Consider the following 15,644-nt stretch of genomic DNA (forward strand, 5'->3'; position numbering starts at 1 on the left):
AAGATGGGGGATCCAGGAGTGTGCCTCATAGAGACGTCAAGGGTACAGGAGGAACATGCCCAGGGGAGTGAGCGAGTTCAGTATGGAAGGAAGTAGCAGGCCCTGTTCCAGGTCACAGTCAGGGCTCAAGTCCGCTTCTTTCCCAGGCCTTGCACACTCAGATGCTCACTGCAGTGCAGGAGATCTCCCACCTTATCGAGCCGCTGGCCAGTGCTGCAAGGGCTGAAGCCTCCCAGCTGGGACACAAGGTACCCGGAGAGACAGGTGGGGAGTCCGGGGCAGGGCAAGCGAGGGTTCCTGGCCCAGCTGACCTCCACTTGAACCCCTCGCCTCAGGTGTCCCAGATGGCCCAGTACTTTGAGCCACTCACCCTGGCTGCGGTGGGTGCTGCCTCCAAGACCCTGAGCCACCCGCAGCAGATGGCGCTCCTGGACCAGACTAAAACCTTGGCAGAGTCTGCCTTGCAGTTGCTGTACACAGCCAAGGAGGCTGGCGGGAACCCCAAGGTACTGAAAGTGGGAGGGAGGGGCCGCTACTAGGAAGAGGTCAGAGAAGCAGGAATACCAGAGCCCCCCCTCCACTTACTCGCTCTGTCCCCCAGCAAGCGGCTCACACCCAGGAGGCCCTGGAGGAGGCTGTGCAGATGATGACAGAGGCCGTAGAGGACCTGACGACAACCCTCAACGAGGCAGCCAGTGCCGCTGGGGTTGTTGGCGGCATGGTGGACTCCATCACCCAGGCCATCAACCAGGTTAGAGTCCTTGGGTGCCTGTGGTCAGAGGCTCCCCTGGGCCAGGGTCCCTGAGCTCAGTGTCAGAGACCCTGATGGTCTTTCTCCTTTCCCCATCCGCCCCCCTCAGCTAGATGAAGGACCAATGGGTGAACCAGAAGGTTCTTTTGTGGATTACCAGACAACTATGGTGCGGACAGCCAAGGCCATTGCTGTCACTGTTCAAGAGATGGTGAGTTTGGGAGAGTGTAGAAGGCTACCCCCAGGGAGCTTAGTGTGGGCATAACTTTACTTCTGTTGTCACCAGGTAACCAAGTCAAACACCAGCCCTGAGGAGCTAGGCCCTCTTGCTAACCAGCTGACCAGTGACTATGGCCGCCTGGCCTCCCAGGCCAAGCCTGCAGCTGTGGCTGCTGAGAATGAAGAGGTAAACATGGGGGCAGCTGCCGTGAAGGCCTTCCCCACCGCCCTTCACAGAAAATCGCAGTAGCGTGCCCTTGTCCCCATCATGTCAGCCTCTGGGGCCATCCCACCCTCACTCTGTCTAACCTTCTTTAGAAAGGGGAACACCCCCTCAGGGCCACTCCACTACAGAGTGATCAGGGCTCATGTAGGGACAGGATCAAAGTCACGGGGATAGAGGAGACAGCTGACAATCTAGAGATTTCCTGGTCTGCCGACACCCCTCTGGGAGTGTGGCTACTTCTCTGCTATCCTGCAGGTCTGTAATCCCTTCTTAGTTCTTCCTTGTTGCAGACCCAAGAAGTTCTTCCTTCCCTAAGCTCCTGGCTTTCCAAGAAAGCAAGTAATTTGATCTTACCATCACACACCTAATCCCCAGCCCCAAATCCCTCCTTAACCACATCCAGGCCAAATCGTAATCCGTGGCCCTCTGATTCAAATTCCCCAGCATAAAGTGCTTCTCCCCCACCTCCTCACTGGGCTTAACATAATCCTCACCAGTTGGTGCCTACATGCTATTATTTTCCATGTGTAGGAGGTGACCTCCTGCCTGAAGGATATGAAACAGGAAATCTGCAGGCTGGGCACTTTTTCTCACCACCCCTTTAGTCTACGATGCGTGTTCTGTTAGGTCCTTCGTGACTCCTCCAAGCACAGTGGAGGTCCCCGAGTGCCGTTTGTAAAGGCCATCTTCCTTTCCCATCCGCTCGCAGATAGGTGCCCACATCAAGCACCGCGTGCAGGAGCTGGGACACGGCTGTGCCGCTCTGGTCACCAAGGCGGGCGCCCTGCAGTGCAGCCCCAGCGACGCCTACACCAAGAAGGAGCTCATAGAGTGTGCCCGGAGAGTCTCTGAGAAGGTGACTGTGCTCATCACCGTGGCCTGGGGCACTGGCTCTCCGACCCCGCAGTGGCCCTTCCCATCATCGTCCTGCCTTCCCAGCCCTCTCCTCCGTCCCTTCTCCCGGCCACCAGTGACCATCCCCTTCCACGAGGCACCGGCCGGAGTCCCCACATGCCTTCCCTCCCCCAGGTCTCGCACGTGCTGGCCGCGCTCCAGGCGGGGAATCGTGGCACTCAGGCCTGCATCACGGCCGCCAGCGCCGTGTCCGGCATCATTGCCGACCTCGACACCACCATCATGTTCGCCACCGCCGGCACCCTCAATCGCGAGGGGGCCGAGACTTTCGCCGACCACCGGTGAGGAGGGAACCGGGCCTCCCAGAGGTGGGGGGTGTGCAGGGGTCGGGGGAGAGGCTGGAGGGGCTGGGGGAGGCCTGTGAAGGGCTGACTAAGCCGGGCCCTCCCTCAGGGAGGGCATTCTGAAGACCGCAAAGGTACTGGTGGAAGACACCAAGGTCCTGGTGCAGAACGCGGCCGGGAGCCAGGAGAAGCTAGCCCAGGCTGCCCAGTCCTCTGTGGCCACCATCACCCGCCTCGCTGATGTCGTCAAGCTGGGTGCAGCCAGCCTGGGAGCCGAGGACCCTGAGACACAGGTAGCCACCCGACGCCCCTACTTCTGGCCAGAAGCACTCACCGCCTGTTGCCCCCGTCTCTCCCACGGACCAGAGCTTCCACTCCCTCACGCAGGTAGTGCTGATCAACGCAGTGAAAGACGTGGCCAAAGCCCTGGGAGACCTCATCAGTGCCACGAAGGCCGCAGCTGGCAAAGTCGGGGACGACCCTGCTGTGTGGCAGCTCAAGAACTCTGCCAAGGTTGGAGGGGAAGGAGCGCAGCATCAGTGGGGGGGCGGATCGCTGTGCATCCTCCTGTTCCTTAACATGACCCCCCCGCAACTCCTCTGATGCCCCCAGGTGATGGTGACCAATGTGACGTCGTTGCTCAAGACCGTGAAAGCCGTGGAAGATGAGGCCACCAAAGGCACACGGGCCCTGGAGGCAACCACGGAACACATACGGCAGGAGCTGGCGGTAAGCGGGAGTCTGGGGCACCGGGGACGTGGGTCCGAGAGGGGTCGTGACAGACTGTGAATCTCCTTATTCTCCTCGCTCACTGCCACGCTGCTTCCGTGAGCCGCGCTGGTGTCTTTCCCCTCCTCGCCTACTTTAGTTAGCGTTGGACGCCTGCCTTCTCCCCCTCCCACTTCCCGCCGCCACCAGTGGCATCCGAGCCGCCACATTCAGTGGTCTCCTCTTGGCTTTCATCTTCTTCAGACATTTCGAGATCATTGGACTTTGTGAACAAGCCTGTCTGGAATTCTTTCTTCCTCGGCCCTCGTGACAGTGGCTTCTGTTGTTGCTTCTCCAGCGCCTCTCCCATAGCGTCGGCGAGCCACCCTCGGCGTAGTAAACGCGGAGGCCGGCCCAAGCCGGTGCAGACCACTGCTTTCTCTGTCCTGTTCTTTGGCACGCTTAACCACTTCCACGGCCGTTCTCTAGCAAGTTGACTTCAGTTCTGAGTTTAGTTATTCTCAGCTGCCTGTTTGACAAACCGCTGAGATGCCAGGCCTCCCAGCTTCTGGCCAACAAGCCACTTCCTCTTGCGACGGGAGCCGCCTGCAGCCATGCAGAATCCCCCTCGGTCACCTGGGACTTCTCGGTCTTGGTCCCCAGTCCGGGCCATTGCTCGACCTCCCAGCCGCCCTCCACTCCCCTGCTCCTCTCAGCCTCCTGTCCCGCCCCCCCTCCCCCCACTGTGGGCCCCCGGATTGGGATCTTCATCCGCTCTCTGTCCACTTTGCTGCGCGGGGTTTTTGCCTGGGCCTCTCCTCTCCTCCCATTGCTGCCATTCTCATCTCCTTCTCAGCTTGCTCATTTCTGAATTCCCCTTTCTGATGCGGTCTTCGGCGATGCCCAAACTGAAACTCTTTAACTTTGTGCCTCCCAAACCTGACCATTCCCTTGTCCTTCCCATCTCAGTCAGTGGCACCTTTTAATAACTCAGATCCTAAAGGCAGGAACACAGCTGTAACGTTCGCTTTTCTCTCGTTCCTCACGCCTAAGCGCATTGCCAGGATTTGTCAGCGCTCCCTCCCAACGGATCTCATTTTCTCCTTTCCCCATCCCCACCACTTCCACCTCGTCCAAACCATCACCAGGCCTACGGTGTATTTATGCCGTAGCCTCCATCTGCTCTGCCCTCTCATGCACCCCTCCAATGCGCTCTCTGTACACGGGAGCCAAAAAATGTAAACGAGGTTATGTCACTTCACTGCTTAAAACCCTTTAGGGAGTGTCCTGGCCTCTGTGGTAAAATCCACACTCCTTACCGTCACCTTCCAAGCCCCACGGCCCCTGCCAACCTCCCTCCTTCAGGCTGCAGCTTAAATGTCCTCTTCTCAGAGGCGCCTAGCTGGCTCAGTCGGTGGAGCCTGCAACGCTTGATCTCAGGGTCGTGAGTTCGAGCCCCACTTTGGGTGTAGAGATTACTTTAAAAACTAAAATAAAATCTGAAAAAAAAAAAAAAAGTCCTCTCCCCAGAGAGGCTTCCCCAGCCACCTACCTGAGAAAGGACCTCATTTTTATTTCTCAGCACGGCACCCTCTTTATTTCCTTCACAGCCCAGTTCAGTCTTTCGTTTTTCTGCTTGTTTACTTATTGTCCATGTCCAAAACAATAGTGTAAACTCCATGAGAACAAAGGCCTTGTCTCCTTTATTCCCCACTGTACTCCTAGCACCTCACACAGAATCTACCACCTGCTGATTTTTAATAATTGGCGGGATAAACACATACATCCAAAAAAACTGGTTTTACTTACTATGCAAAATCCTAAGTACCTTGGTCTGATATTCAAGGCCCCAACAACCTTTTTTCCACCATCCCTATAATTCTAGAACATTGCTCCATACTCTGTCACTTGACATCCTGGTTATTCAACGCCCTCCTGTTATCTAGGTCTCTTAAGACCCAGCCCCTTGCCCCACCTCTGCCACTCACCCCTTCAAGGCTTCTCTATAGTTTAGGAATGAAAACTCAGCTCAAAGGTAATTCAAACAAACTCTCAAATTTCAAACAATATAAATTTCAAACAAATAAACTCTCCCCAATCACTTCGGTCAGAAATGCCCAGCAGCCTTATGTTAGCTGTGATGTGTGAACTCCTCCTAGGACCTGATCTACACTAAGTACTCAGTGAAAGCCTGCTCTCGAGCCCGGGGATCAATGGACCAGTTTATACACGTAGAGTGCTACATTATACAAGTAAGTCTCACTCACTGTACAATTTTTCTTCTTGTTCAACCCCCAACAGGTCTTCTGTTCCCCAGAGCCACCTGCCAAGACCTCCACCCCGGAAGATTTTATTCGCATGACCAAGGGTATCACCATGGCAACAGCCAAGGCTGTTGCCGCTGGCAACTCCTGTCGCCAGGAGGATGTCATTGCCACGGCTAATCTGAGTCGTCGTGCTATTGCAGACATGCTTCGGGCTTGCAAGGTAGAAACCCTGATAGTGAGGCGGAAGTCTGACGTGGTGTGGCAGCTTTAGGGCAGAACATGGGAGGGGAGAAAGTGCAGGGGCTCTGGGGGCCTGGAGCTCTGTGGGACCCTAACGCTAACTCCACGGGATAGGAAGCAGCTTACCACCCAGAAGTGGCCCCTGATGTGCGGCTTCGGGCCCTGCACTATGGCCGGGAGTGTGCCAACGGCTACCTGGAGCTGCTGGACCACGTGCTGCTGGTAAGGAAGGCGGCCGTTGTCTGCTCCTCGTACCAGCCTCCCTGCGTACGGTCCTCTCCCCATGTGCTTCACACCCAGCTCTCCAGCCGGCTGTTCACGTCTCCCCCCCCACCCCACCTTCTATTTCCCAAATCTGTTCTCATGCCCAAGCCTCCTTCCACTGGGGCCCCATCATTCTTAGCATCTTTGGTTTTCCCGCTCACCTCTTCCTCTTCATTTCTCTTACCTCCTCTCTTCCCACCTGACCGCCCCCTTCTCTGCCTTCGTCGTCTCTTCTTTCTCCTCATTTCATCATTCTCCCTGCTCCCTGTCAGCCGGTGAGTGACACACAGCCCCACTGTCTTCCCCATGTGTGCGGTGCGGGGCCAGGAGCGCACCTGCGCAGGCGGCACGGGGTTTGTGGGCTGCAGCGTGGAGCGGTCCCAGCAGGGGGCAGGGGGCATGGTTGGCCTGTTTCTTAGCTCCAGCAGAAGCTAAGATCTGATGCTTCCTGCTCCCTGGCCTCTCTTCCCCAGACCCTGCAGAAGCCAAGCCCAGAACTGAAGCAGCAGTTGACGGGACACTCAAAGCGTGTGGCTGGTTCGGTCACTGAGCTCATCCAAGCTGCTGAGGCCATGAAGGGTGAGGGGTGACCAGGGGCAGGGAGGGAAGGGCCGTCTTTGTCGTGGGGAGGGGGGGATCTCTGCCTCCTGGTTGGGCTTGCTCTGAGCTGGCCTCTGCCTGCAGTCCCCACAGGTGCCGGGGGCACTAAGCATGCTGCCCAGTGCTCCTGACCTCCCTGCTCTGCCTCGGCCCTTGTCTTCCTCCCTTTGCCCCACCAGGAACAGAATGGGTGGACCCAGAGGACCCCACAGTCATTGCTGAGAACGAGCTCCTGGGGGCTGCGGCCGCCATTGAGGCTGCAGCCAAAAAGCTGGAGCAGCTGAAGCCTCGGGCCAAACCCAAGGTCAGTCCTCCCCCCACTTCCCGCCCCTCCTACTGGCAGAATGCCCCCACCTTCACTTTGCATCTCTCTCTGCAACCTTTGTCTGTTCCTTGTAGGAGGCGGATGAGTCCCTAAACTTTGAGGAGCAGATCCTGGAAGCTGCCAAGTCCATCGCAGCAGCCACCAGCGCCCTGGTAAAGGCGGCGTCAGCGGCCCAGAGGGAACTGGTGGCCCAGGGGAAGGTATGTACTCGGACGCGCATGAGAACGGGCACAGCAGCCGCTTTGCGGCCGGTCCTCCAGTTGATGGGGGGCTTTTACACACCCACGGAGGGCACAGGTCTGAGTAGGCCCTCCTCTTTCCTCCACAGGTGGGCGCCATTCCTGCCAATGCACTGGATGACGGGCAGTGGTCCCAGGGCCTCATTTCTGCTGTGAGTACACAGTGCCCACTAGGTCCCTCTGCTAGGGAGGCTTGAGAAGGCCGGAGGTGGGCGGGGCGGAAAGACCAGGGCAGGCGGCATAGTCTAACCTAATCCTCCTCACTTCAGGCCCGGATGGTGGCTGCGGCCACCAACAATTTGTGTGAAGCCGCCAATGCCGCTGTACAAGGCCACGCCAGCCAGGAGAAGCTCATCTCATCAGCCAAGCAGGTGGCCGCCTCCACAGCCCAGCTCCTCGTGGCCTGCAAGGTCAAGGCTGACCAGGACTCTGAGGCGATGAAACGACTTCAGGTGAGGAACCCTGGCCATCCGACGGTCCCTCGGGCGGTGCCGCTTTAAACCGTTACCCCCCCAGACGTGCGTCCCAGTGAGGGCGTAGAGTGACTCCTTCTGCTGAGTTTCCGGCCTCCCGCTGCCTTCCCTCTGCCCAGGCTGCCGGCAACGCGGTGAAGCGAGCCTCCGACAACCTGGTGAAGGCGGCTCAGAAGGCCGCCGCCTTTGAAGACCAAGAAAACGAAACAGTGGTGGTGAAGGAGAAGATGGTCGGGGGCATCGCCCAGGTGAGCGTCGCCCCAGACACTGCGGGACACGGCCAGGAGGGCGCTCACGCCGCCGGCGCTGGCCCCGGCCGCCCCGCGCCTGGTGCGCACGCTCGCTGAACTGAGCCCCTGATCTCCGCCCCGCAGATCATTGCCGCACAGGAAGAGATGCTTCGGAAGGAGCGCGAGCTGGAAGAGGCGCGGAAGAAGCTGGCCCAGATTCGGCAACAACAGTACAAGTTCCTGCCTTCAGAGCTTCGGGATGAGCACTAGGGCAGCCGCTGCTATTTAATGCAGCCCCGGCGCAGAGACTGTGCGGGCCACTACCAAAGCCTTCTGGGGGTCGGCCCGGCCCGCCCCACCCCAGCACTCCCCAAAGTGCCTGCCAAACCCCGGGCCTGGTCCTGCCCGGTCCGGCTGCACACGCCCCGTCCCCTCCCTGCCTCCAAGTGCCTTCATGCCCTAGGGCCCCCTAAGTGCCTGCCCCTCCCTAGAGTATTCACGCTCTAAGAGTAGTAGTAACGCTGCAGCACCTCGGTCTGAACCTGAACCCGCCGGGGCTGCCGCCTGCTCCACCCTACCAGTCCCCACAGCCTTGGCTCTACTCCTTCTCTGATGCTGTCTCTACCCCCACCCCCAGCTACCTGTGGGGGCCACGGGGTTGTCAGCCCCAAACAGGTCATGCTCCCAATAAAGGTGATTCTGCCTGCGACCCCCCGCCTGGCTTTGTGAGGAGATGGGAGATTCCCCTCAGGGAAAGACAAGGTGGAGGAAAGAATGCGATTCAGTTCTATCACCAACTTCCCCTGGCTCAGAAATGGAGTGGGGGCACATTGTGGCATTCTGCCCCTTGCGGCCCCTTCCTCCTCCTTGCACCCAGATCCCCGAAGTCACAATAGTTAGGAAGCTGCGAAGTCTTCCTGTTGTCCCCCAGAGCTCACCGGCCAGCGCTGCCCACGCCTCACCAAGTGTCATTCTTCTGCTGGGACAGCAGCTGCCGCTGCTCTTTGTGGCTACCAGGGCCACTCTGTTCTTCATAACCGCTCAGAGCATTTGAACAAACCCAGGTCCTGACCAAATTCAAAGTTTGCAAAAGCAGTTTTGCTGAAAAGAATAAGCCCGTAAGTCACAAGTGTCTGAGCCTCAGAGACCTAGGACCACAGATCTGGTCGAGGCTGTTAACAAGCAAAGAATCCAACCTGAGGCCGCATCGGGTGGGTTCTACTGCTGACAGGGCACTTGTAGGCCCGCCCAGGCCTTGTTGTTACTCCTGCCTAGAATAGCACTGGAAGAAAAAGAATTGAAAAAGCTTCATCAGGGGGCACAGCTCCCCTCATGGCCAGGTGGGTCCCAGTAGCCCCATTCCAGTTGCCCAGTTGCCCTGCTAATCTGGAGGTTACTTGGAGGGAGGCGGTCAGGGAGGTAGCTGTTACTTCCGCTTCCTTCCGACTTCACCCCCTCTGCTCACACGGCATGGACCAGGTGGTGGTCCTCTCAGGTCCGCCATGATTCTCATGCGTGATTCTTTAACCAGCCCTGTGGCCCAGAATATTTCCTTGTCTCTCCCTCCAAGTAAAACACAAACATCACCCACTACTATTCTTGGGTGCATTTCGCCTCCTTGAAGCCACGGCATCTTCTACTCCTACCCCATTAGAGTAAGTTTAAAGTAGGTAGAATTGGGGCACCTGGGTGGCTCAATTGGTTGGACAACTGCCTTCAGCTCAGGTCATGATCCCGGCGTCCCGGGATCGGGCTCCCTGCTCGGCAGGGGTCTGCTTCTCCCTCTGACCCTTTCCCCTCTCATGCTGTGTCTCTCTCTGAAATAAATAAAATCTTTTTTTTTTAAGATTTTTATTTACTTATATATTTTTTTAAGATTTTATTTATTTATTCATGAGAGACAGAGGGAGAGGGGGGGGAGGGGGGGGAGAGAGAGAGAGAGAGAAAGAGAAGCAGAGGGCAAAGCAGGCTCCCAAGGAGCAGGGAGCCCAATGCAGGACTCAATCCCAGGACCCTGGAATCATGACCTGAGCCGAAGGCAGACGCTTAACCATCTGAGCCACCCAGGTGCCCAATAAATAAAATCTTTTAAAAAATTTTAAAAAAATAAAGTAGTACTTTGTCCTCCCCAGAGCAGCCCATTAGGGAAGGTGCCAACTTCCTACCATCACTCTCCTGATTAATTCATTCAATATTTGCTAAGCCATGCCCATGCTAAGCACTGGAAAATAGAGATGCATTATCACCTCTGACGCAGAGGCCTGGCAACTCCAGTGCATACCACTGTGGCCCCCTCACCCCAGATTCAATGTCCTAGCGTCGTGAGTTGGGAACCTAGATTTCAAATCCCTCTACAACCTCCCCAACAAGTGGTAGTCCAGACTGTCTGAACTCCTCCAGCTATCGGCCCAGGACAGCTGCTTACTCCTGCCACCACTTCCCTGCCATGTCCCCAAAAACTGTGACCAATCGCATACCTCTTACTAGTGATGACTCAGGGAGCCTTCTGGGGAGAGGCTCGATTACCCATTAGACTAGCAGTTCTTAAAATGTGGTCCTCAGGCACCTACTGGTGCCCAAGACCCTTTCAGGAGTCCGTAAGTTCAAGATTATTTTCATAACACATTAGACATAAGACATTATTTTCCTTCTTCACAGTGCTCAACATTTGTACTGACAGTGCAAAAACAATGCTGGGTAAAGTTGCCTTAGCACATAACAAGGCACTGGAACAAACTGTACTAATAATGGCTGTAATTTTCACCACCATGCACTAGCAATTTAAAAAATAAATACCAGCTTCACTTAAGAATGTCCTTGATGAAGCAGTTTTTAAAAATTAATTGTATTAAATCTAAATCCTTGGGTAACAAGTCTTTTCAATATTTTTTTTAAGCAGGCTCCATACCCAACATGGACTCAAACTCATGACCCTGAGATCAAGAGTTGCATGCTCCCCCGATTGAGCCAGCCGGGTGCCCTAGCTTTTCAATATTCTATGTGATGAATTGGGAAGTACGCACAGAGCACGTCTGCTGCGCACCAAAGTATGACGGTGTCTCAAGGAAAGCACTTAGGCAATCATTTGACTTGTGAGCTGAACTAGCTGCTTTTTTCATGGAATACCACATATGCTTGAAAACGACGGATGAACCATGGTTATCAGACTTTCGTATCTGGCAGAACTTTTCTCAAAAAGGAACAAAGGGACTCTACAGTATCAGGGGAAAACCCAACAGTATTTTTTTTTTTAAGATTTATTTATTTGAGAGAGAGAGAGCGTGTGCACGAGCATGGTTGGGGGGGGGCAGAAGGAGAGGGTGACAGGGAATCTCCAGCAAACTCCCTGCTGAATGAGAAGCTGGTCTCATCACGATCTCACAATCCTGAGATCATGACCCGAGCTGATACTTAATTGCCTGAGCCACCCAGGTTCCCCAAAACCCAACAGTATTTGTTGCCAATTTGAGCTTTCAAGTAAAAATTAGAATTCTGGGGTGCCTGGGTGGCTCAGTTGGTTAAGCGACTGCCTTTGCCTCAGGTCATGATCCTGGAGTCCCAGGATCGAGTCCCACATCGGGCTCCCTGCTTAGCGGGGAGTCGGCTTCTCCCTCTGACCCTCTCCCCTCTTGTGTTCTCTCTCTCTCATTCTCTCTCTCTCAAATAAATAAAATCTCTAAAAAAATAATAAAATTAAAAAAAAATTAGAATTCTGGAAAACTTGTATCTGCTACCATGAGCTTCAGTTTCCCAAAACTTAAAACTCAAGACTTTTCCATTGAAACCAATCATCATATTAAGGAATTTGACTTCTTTTTATAATGTATAATGAAATGTATCAACATTTTAACATTTGCATAGCTCAGTGAATCAATATTTTCCAAATGACCAATGCATGATGTTACATAATTATACCTGGGTAAAAGATCCAACCAAAGTGCAGAACAGACCAATGGATTTTAATGTAACATAGTACAAAAAAGTTATTGATGTGGTTTCAGATTCCACGTTGCAAATAACCCTTAAGAAACTACCATTTGTCAAGTATTGAGGTAGTATCAAATATACACAATTACCTTAAAAGACTATAAATATACTACTCTTTTCCAGCTATATATCTGTGTGAGACTAGATTTTCTTCTTCATATAGAGTACTTAAAACAAACCACCCTGTAACAATAGATAGAAAGCACAAGTAGATTTTGAGAATCCATATGTCCTCTATTTAGCCAGATATTAAAGAGAGTTGCAAAAAGTAAAATAACTGCCATCCTCTCACTAATTTAGGGAAGTGAATATAGTTTTCACTAAAAATCATTTATGTTCAAAATAGAAAGGTTTTGGGGCACCTGGGTGACTCAGTCAGTTAAGCATCTGCCTTCAGCTCAGGTCATGATCTCAGGGTACTGGGATTGAGTCCCGCATCAGGCTCTGTGCTCAGCGAGGAGTCTGCTTCCCCCTCTCCCTCTGCCCCTTCCCCCTTGCTTGTGTTCTCGCTCAGATAAATAAAATCTTTTTTTTAAAGCCTTCCTATAAAAAACAAAAAATAGAAAGGCTTTGCACAGCAAAGGAAACCATCAACAAAACAAAAAGTGAATGGGAGAAGATATTTGCAAATGATATATCTGATAGAGGTTAATATCCAATATGTGTAAAGAACTTATACAATTCAACACCAAAAAAACAATATGATTAAAAAATGGGCAGAGGACCTGGATAGACATTTTTTCCAAAAAAGACATACAGATGGCCACAAACACATGAAAAGATGCTCAACATTATTAATCATTAGGGAAATGCAAATCAAAATCACAATGAGCTATCACTTCACACCAGTCAGAGTGGCTACTATCAAAAAGACAAGAGATGACAAGTGTTGATGAGGATGTGGAGAAAAGCGGACCCTTGTGCACCGTCAGTGGGAATGTAAATTGGTGCAAATACTGTGGAAAACAGTACAGAGGTTCCTCAAAAAATTAAAAATAGAAATACCATATGATCCAGTATTTCCACTCCTGGGTGTATCTACCCAAAGAAAACGAAAACTCTAATTCAAAAAGATATATGCGCCCCTGTGTTTATTGCAACATCATTTACAATAGCTAAGATATGGAAGCAACCCAAGTGTCCAATGACAGATGAATAAAGATGCAGTGTACTGATATACACAACAGAATATTACTCAGCCATAAAAAAAAAGAATGAGATCTTGCATTTGTAACAACACAGATGGACCATAGAGGGTATTATGCTAAATGAAATAAGTCAGAGAAAGACAAATACCACTTGATTTCACATATATGTGGAATCTAAAAAACAAACGAACAAACAACAAGGGGCACTTGCGTGGCTCAGCAGGTTGAGCATCTGCCTTTGGCTCAGGTTGTGATTTCGGGGTCCTGGGATTGAGCCCACTTCAAGCTCTCTGCCCAGTAGGGAGTCTGCCCCATTCTGCCCCCCCAGCCCCGCCACTGCTTGCACTCTCTAGCTCGCTCTCTCTCAAATAAATAAAATCTTAAACAACAACAAAAACAGACTCTTAAATACAGAGAACAAACTGGTGGTTACCAGAGGGGAGGTGGAGGGACGGACGAAATACGCAATAGATACAGGGCATTAAGAGGTACAAACTTCCAGTTATAAAATAAATGTCGGGTGCCTGGGTGGCTCAGTTGGTTAAGCGACTGCCTTCGGCTCAGGTCATGATCCTGGAGTCCGGGGATCGAGTCCCCCATCGGACTCCCTGCTCGGCAGGGAGTCTGCTTCTCCCTCTGATGCCCCCGCCTCATGTGCTCTCTCTCATTCTCTCTCTCAAAATAAATAAATAAAATCTTTTAAAAAAAAAGTCATGGAAATGAAAAGTACAGTATAGGGAATGTAATCAATAATACTGTAATAACATATGGTGACTACAGTTATTGTGGTGAGCACTTAGTAATGTATAGAATTATTGAATCAATATGTTGTACACCTGAAACTAATATAACATTGTATGTTAATTATACATCAATAAAAGAACATTTATGTTAATGTGTAATGGGTTTCTGTTATTTTTAATGAATTTATAAGTATTTTAAATTTTTCTCAGTTTCCATTTTAATATGTCAAGTATTGATAGATGTAATCCAAAAATCCAAAAGGTTTTTGGATCCTCAAACCCCATTCTTAATTTTTAAGAATGTAAGAGGTTCTAAGACTAAAGAGTTTGGGGGGGAAAAAAAAGTTTGAGAACTGCTGCACTACACCATGAGTTCCTTTAGATCCAGACAGTATTAATATTTTTGTGTGCATAAAAAAATTTACCCAGCAGAAGTTTATCAAGTGTCAACTCTTATGCCTGATGCTATGCTAGGCATTGGAAATTCAGATTTAAAAAAGATAGTCCCTGTTCTAGAGGATTCACGGGCCAATGAAGAGACAAAGGTAGGTACAAGAACAACTGTAACAGGAACTATGAGAATTACAGGAGCCTACACCAGGAACACACATCTATTAGGTCAAAATGAGAAGGGCAGTGGCCAGGGAAGGCTTCCCAGAGAAGCTATCATTTGATCTGAGTTTTTAAGGCCACCAGAAACAGCCAACGGAAGAGCATTTTAGAGGGAACAGAATGCATAAAAGGTGGAAGCTTTAAGAAAAATATAGTTATTTCCAGGTCCTGCATGTAGTTCAGTATGAATGCAGCATTAAGTCCAAGTCTGTGTATTGGGGGTGAGGATGGGAATGAAAGGAAGTGAGGCAGGGAGGTAGGCAGGGGCCAAAACGAAGGACTTCATATACCATATTAAGAAATGTGGATTTCTATCCTCAAAGGAGGGAGGGAGGGAGGTGGGAGGGGTTTTGGAGAATTCTAGGATCTTATTGGCATCAACTTTTTAAAAGATTTTTGGTTAACAATGTCAAGGTTCCGTTGAAAGAACATAGGAATTGGGGACCCAGGAGGAAGACCACAGTACAGTATAGGGAGGAGGTACTATAAGGAGCTGCCCGAGACAACCCCAGAGACTTGGCGGAGGAACCTCATGTGTAGGAAGTAGAACCCACAAGATTAAGTGGCAGTGGAAAGTGAAGAACAGGGGAGCGCTTGGTAACCCCCAAGGGTTTAGCACTGGCTACTGGGAGGGTGGAGGTGTCTTGCATCAGTTTGGGGAAAACAGGGAGATGGTTGGAACGAACATTGCGAGGTCAGGTTTGTTCCACGCGTAGCAAGCAGGCAGCTAAGCACATCTAAATACCTTTCCGCACCCCCTCCCCCGCGGCCCGGGCCCAGGGCCCACGGTTCCCACGGCTCCCACCCCCACCAGCAAAGGCCAGGCCTCCCACCGCTCGGCCTCAGGGGAGCGAGGCGAACCGCTCCCTCCTAGTTTCCTCCGCCTGGGCTCCCCCCTCCCCCTCCTCCCTACCGGCTCTCCACTTCCTCTCCCCCACCCCACCCGAGGGAAAACGAAAACAAACAGCCCCGCGCCCCGCGCCTCACACTTCCCGACCCCGGGACCGGCTCCGGGAGCTGCTTCTGCGGCCTCAGGGAGCCCCCCGACTCCCGACGCCGGGAGCTCTGTAACTCTTCCCCTCGCCCCCCGCCTGCCCCGCCCCAGCCCGGCCCCGCCTCCCCACGGGGAAACAGCCCAAAAAAGGGCAGAACAGAAATTTTGGCGTAAAGTTGGCCCGCCAGGGGAGACAGGAGAGTCCTTAGGGAGAAGGGGAAGGGAGGCAGGGCGCGCGGGGCCGCCGCGGCAAGGGGAAAGCCGGGCGGGGGGAGGGGAAGGGGCGAGGAGGGGGCGGGAAGGCCGCGTCGGGTGGGGGGGGGGCGGGGATCGCGGTCTGGCCGGAGCCACGCGGAAAATATGCGGGGCACGTGGGGGGCAGGGCGGGCGGGGCGCGGAGCTGGGTACCTAGCCGCCCC

General features: G+C 52.7%; 1 protein-coding gene across 3 annotated transcripts in view; it reads left to right on the plus strand.

The window, feature by feature from the left end:
* The window catches only part of TLN1 (talin 1), a 31,729-nt gene extending 23,279 nt beyond the window's left edge, over nucleotides 1-8,450 (plus strand). For all 3 annotated transcript variants that reach the window (XM_025852981.2, XM_025852983.2, XM_025852982.2), the window contains exons 39-57: nucleotides 147-248; nucleotides 336-506; nucleotides 602-751; nucleotides 861-962; nucleotides 1,038-1,157; nucleotides 1,906-2,052; nucleotides 2,226-2,392; nucleotides 2,505-2,688; nucleotides 2,783-2,908; nucleotides 3,008-3,124; nucleotides 5,405-5,590; nucleotides 5,725-5,832; nucleotides 6,348-6,453; nucleotides 6,654-6,778; nucleotides 6,874-6,999; nucleotides 7,128-7,190; nucleotides 7,308-7,490; nucleotides 7,631-7,759; nucleotides 7,886-8,450. In XM_025852981.2, coding sequence (XP_025708766.1) covers nucleotides 147-248; nucleotides 336-506; nucleotides 602-751; nucleotides 861-962; nucleotides 1,038-1,157; nucleotides 1,906-2,052; nucleotides 2,226-2,392; nucleotides 2,505-2,688; nucleotides 2,783-2,908; nucleotides 3,008-3,124; nucleotides 5,405-5,590; nucleotides 5,725-5,832; nucleotides 6,348-6,453; nucleotides 6,654-6,778; nucleotides 6,874-6,999; nucleotides 7,128-7,190; nucleotides 7,308-7,490; nucleotides 7,631-7,759; nucleotides 7,886-8,011 — 2,538 coding nt within the window. In that variant the 3' untranslated portion in view covers nucleotides 8,012-8,450. The remainder of the gene's footprint in view (nucleotides 1-146; nucleotides 249-335; nucleotides 507-601; nucleotides 752-860; nucleotides 963-1,037; nucleotides 1,158-1,905; nucleotides 2,053-2,225; nucleotides 2,393-2,504; nucleotides 2,689-2,782; nucleotides 2,909-3,007; nucleotides 3,125-5,404; nucleotides 5,591-5,724; nucleotides 5,833-6,347; nucleotides 6,454-6,653; nucleotides 6,779-6,873; nucleotides 7,000-7,127; nucleotides 7,191-7,307; nucleotides 7,491-7,630; nucleotides 7,760-7,885) is intronic.
* Nucleotides 8,451-15,644: the final 7,194 nt, after the last annotated feature.

Source organism: Callorhinus ursinus, unplaced genomic scaffold (genome assembly GCF_003265705.2).
Source record: "Callorhinus ursinus isolate GAN/ISIS: 27379988/994484 unplaced genomic scaffold, GSC_fseal_2.0 scaffold42, whole genome shotgun sequence".
NCBI classification, from domain to species: domain Eukaryota; kingdom Metazoa; phylum Chordata; class Mammalia; order Carnivora; family Otariidae; genus Callorhinus; species Callorhinus ursinus.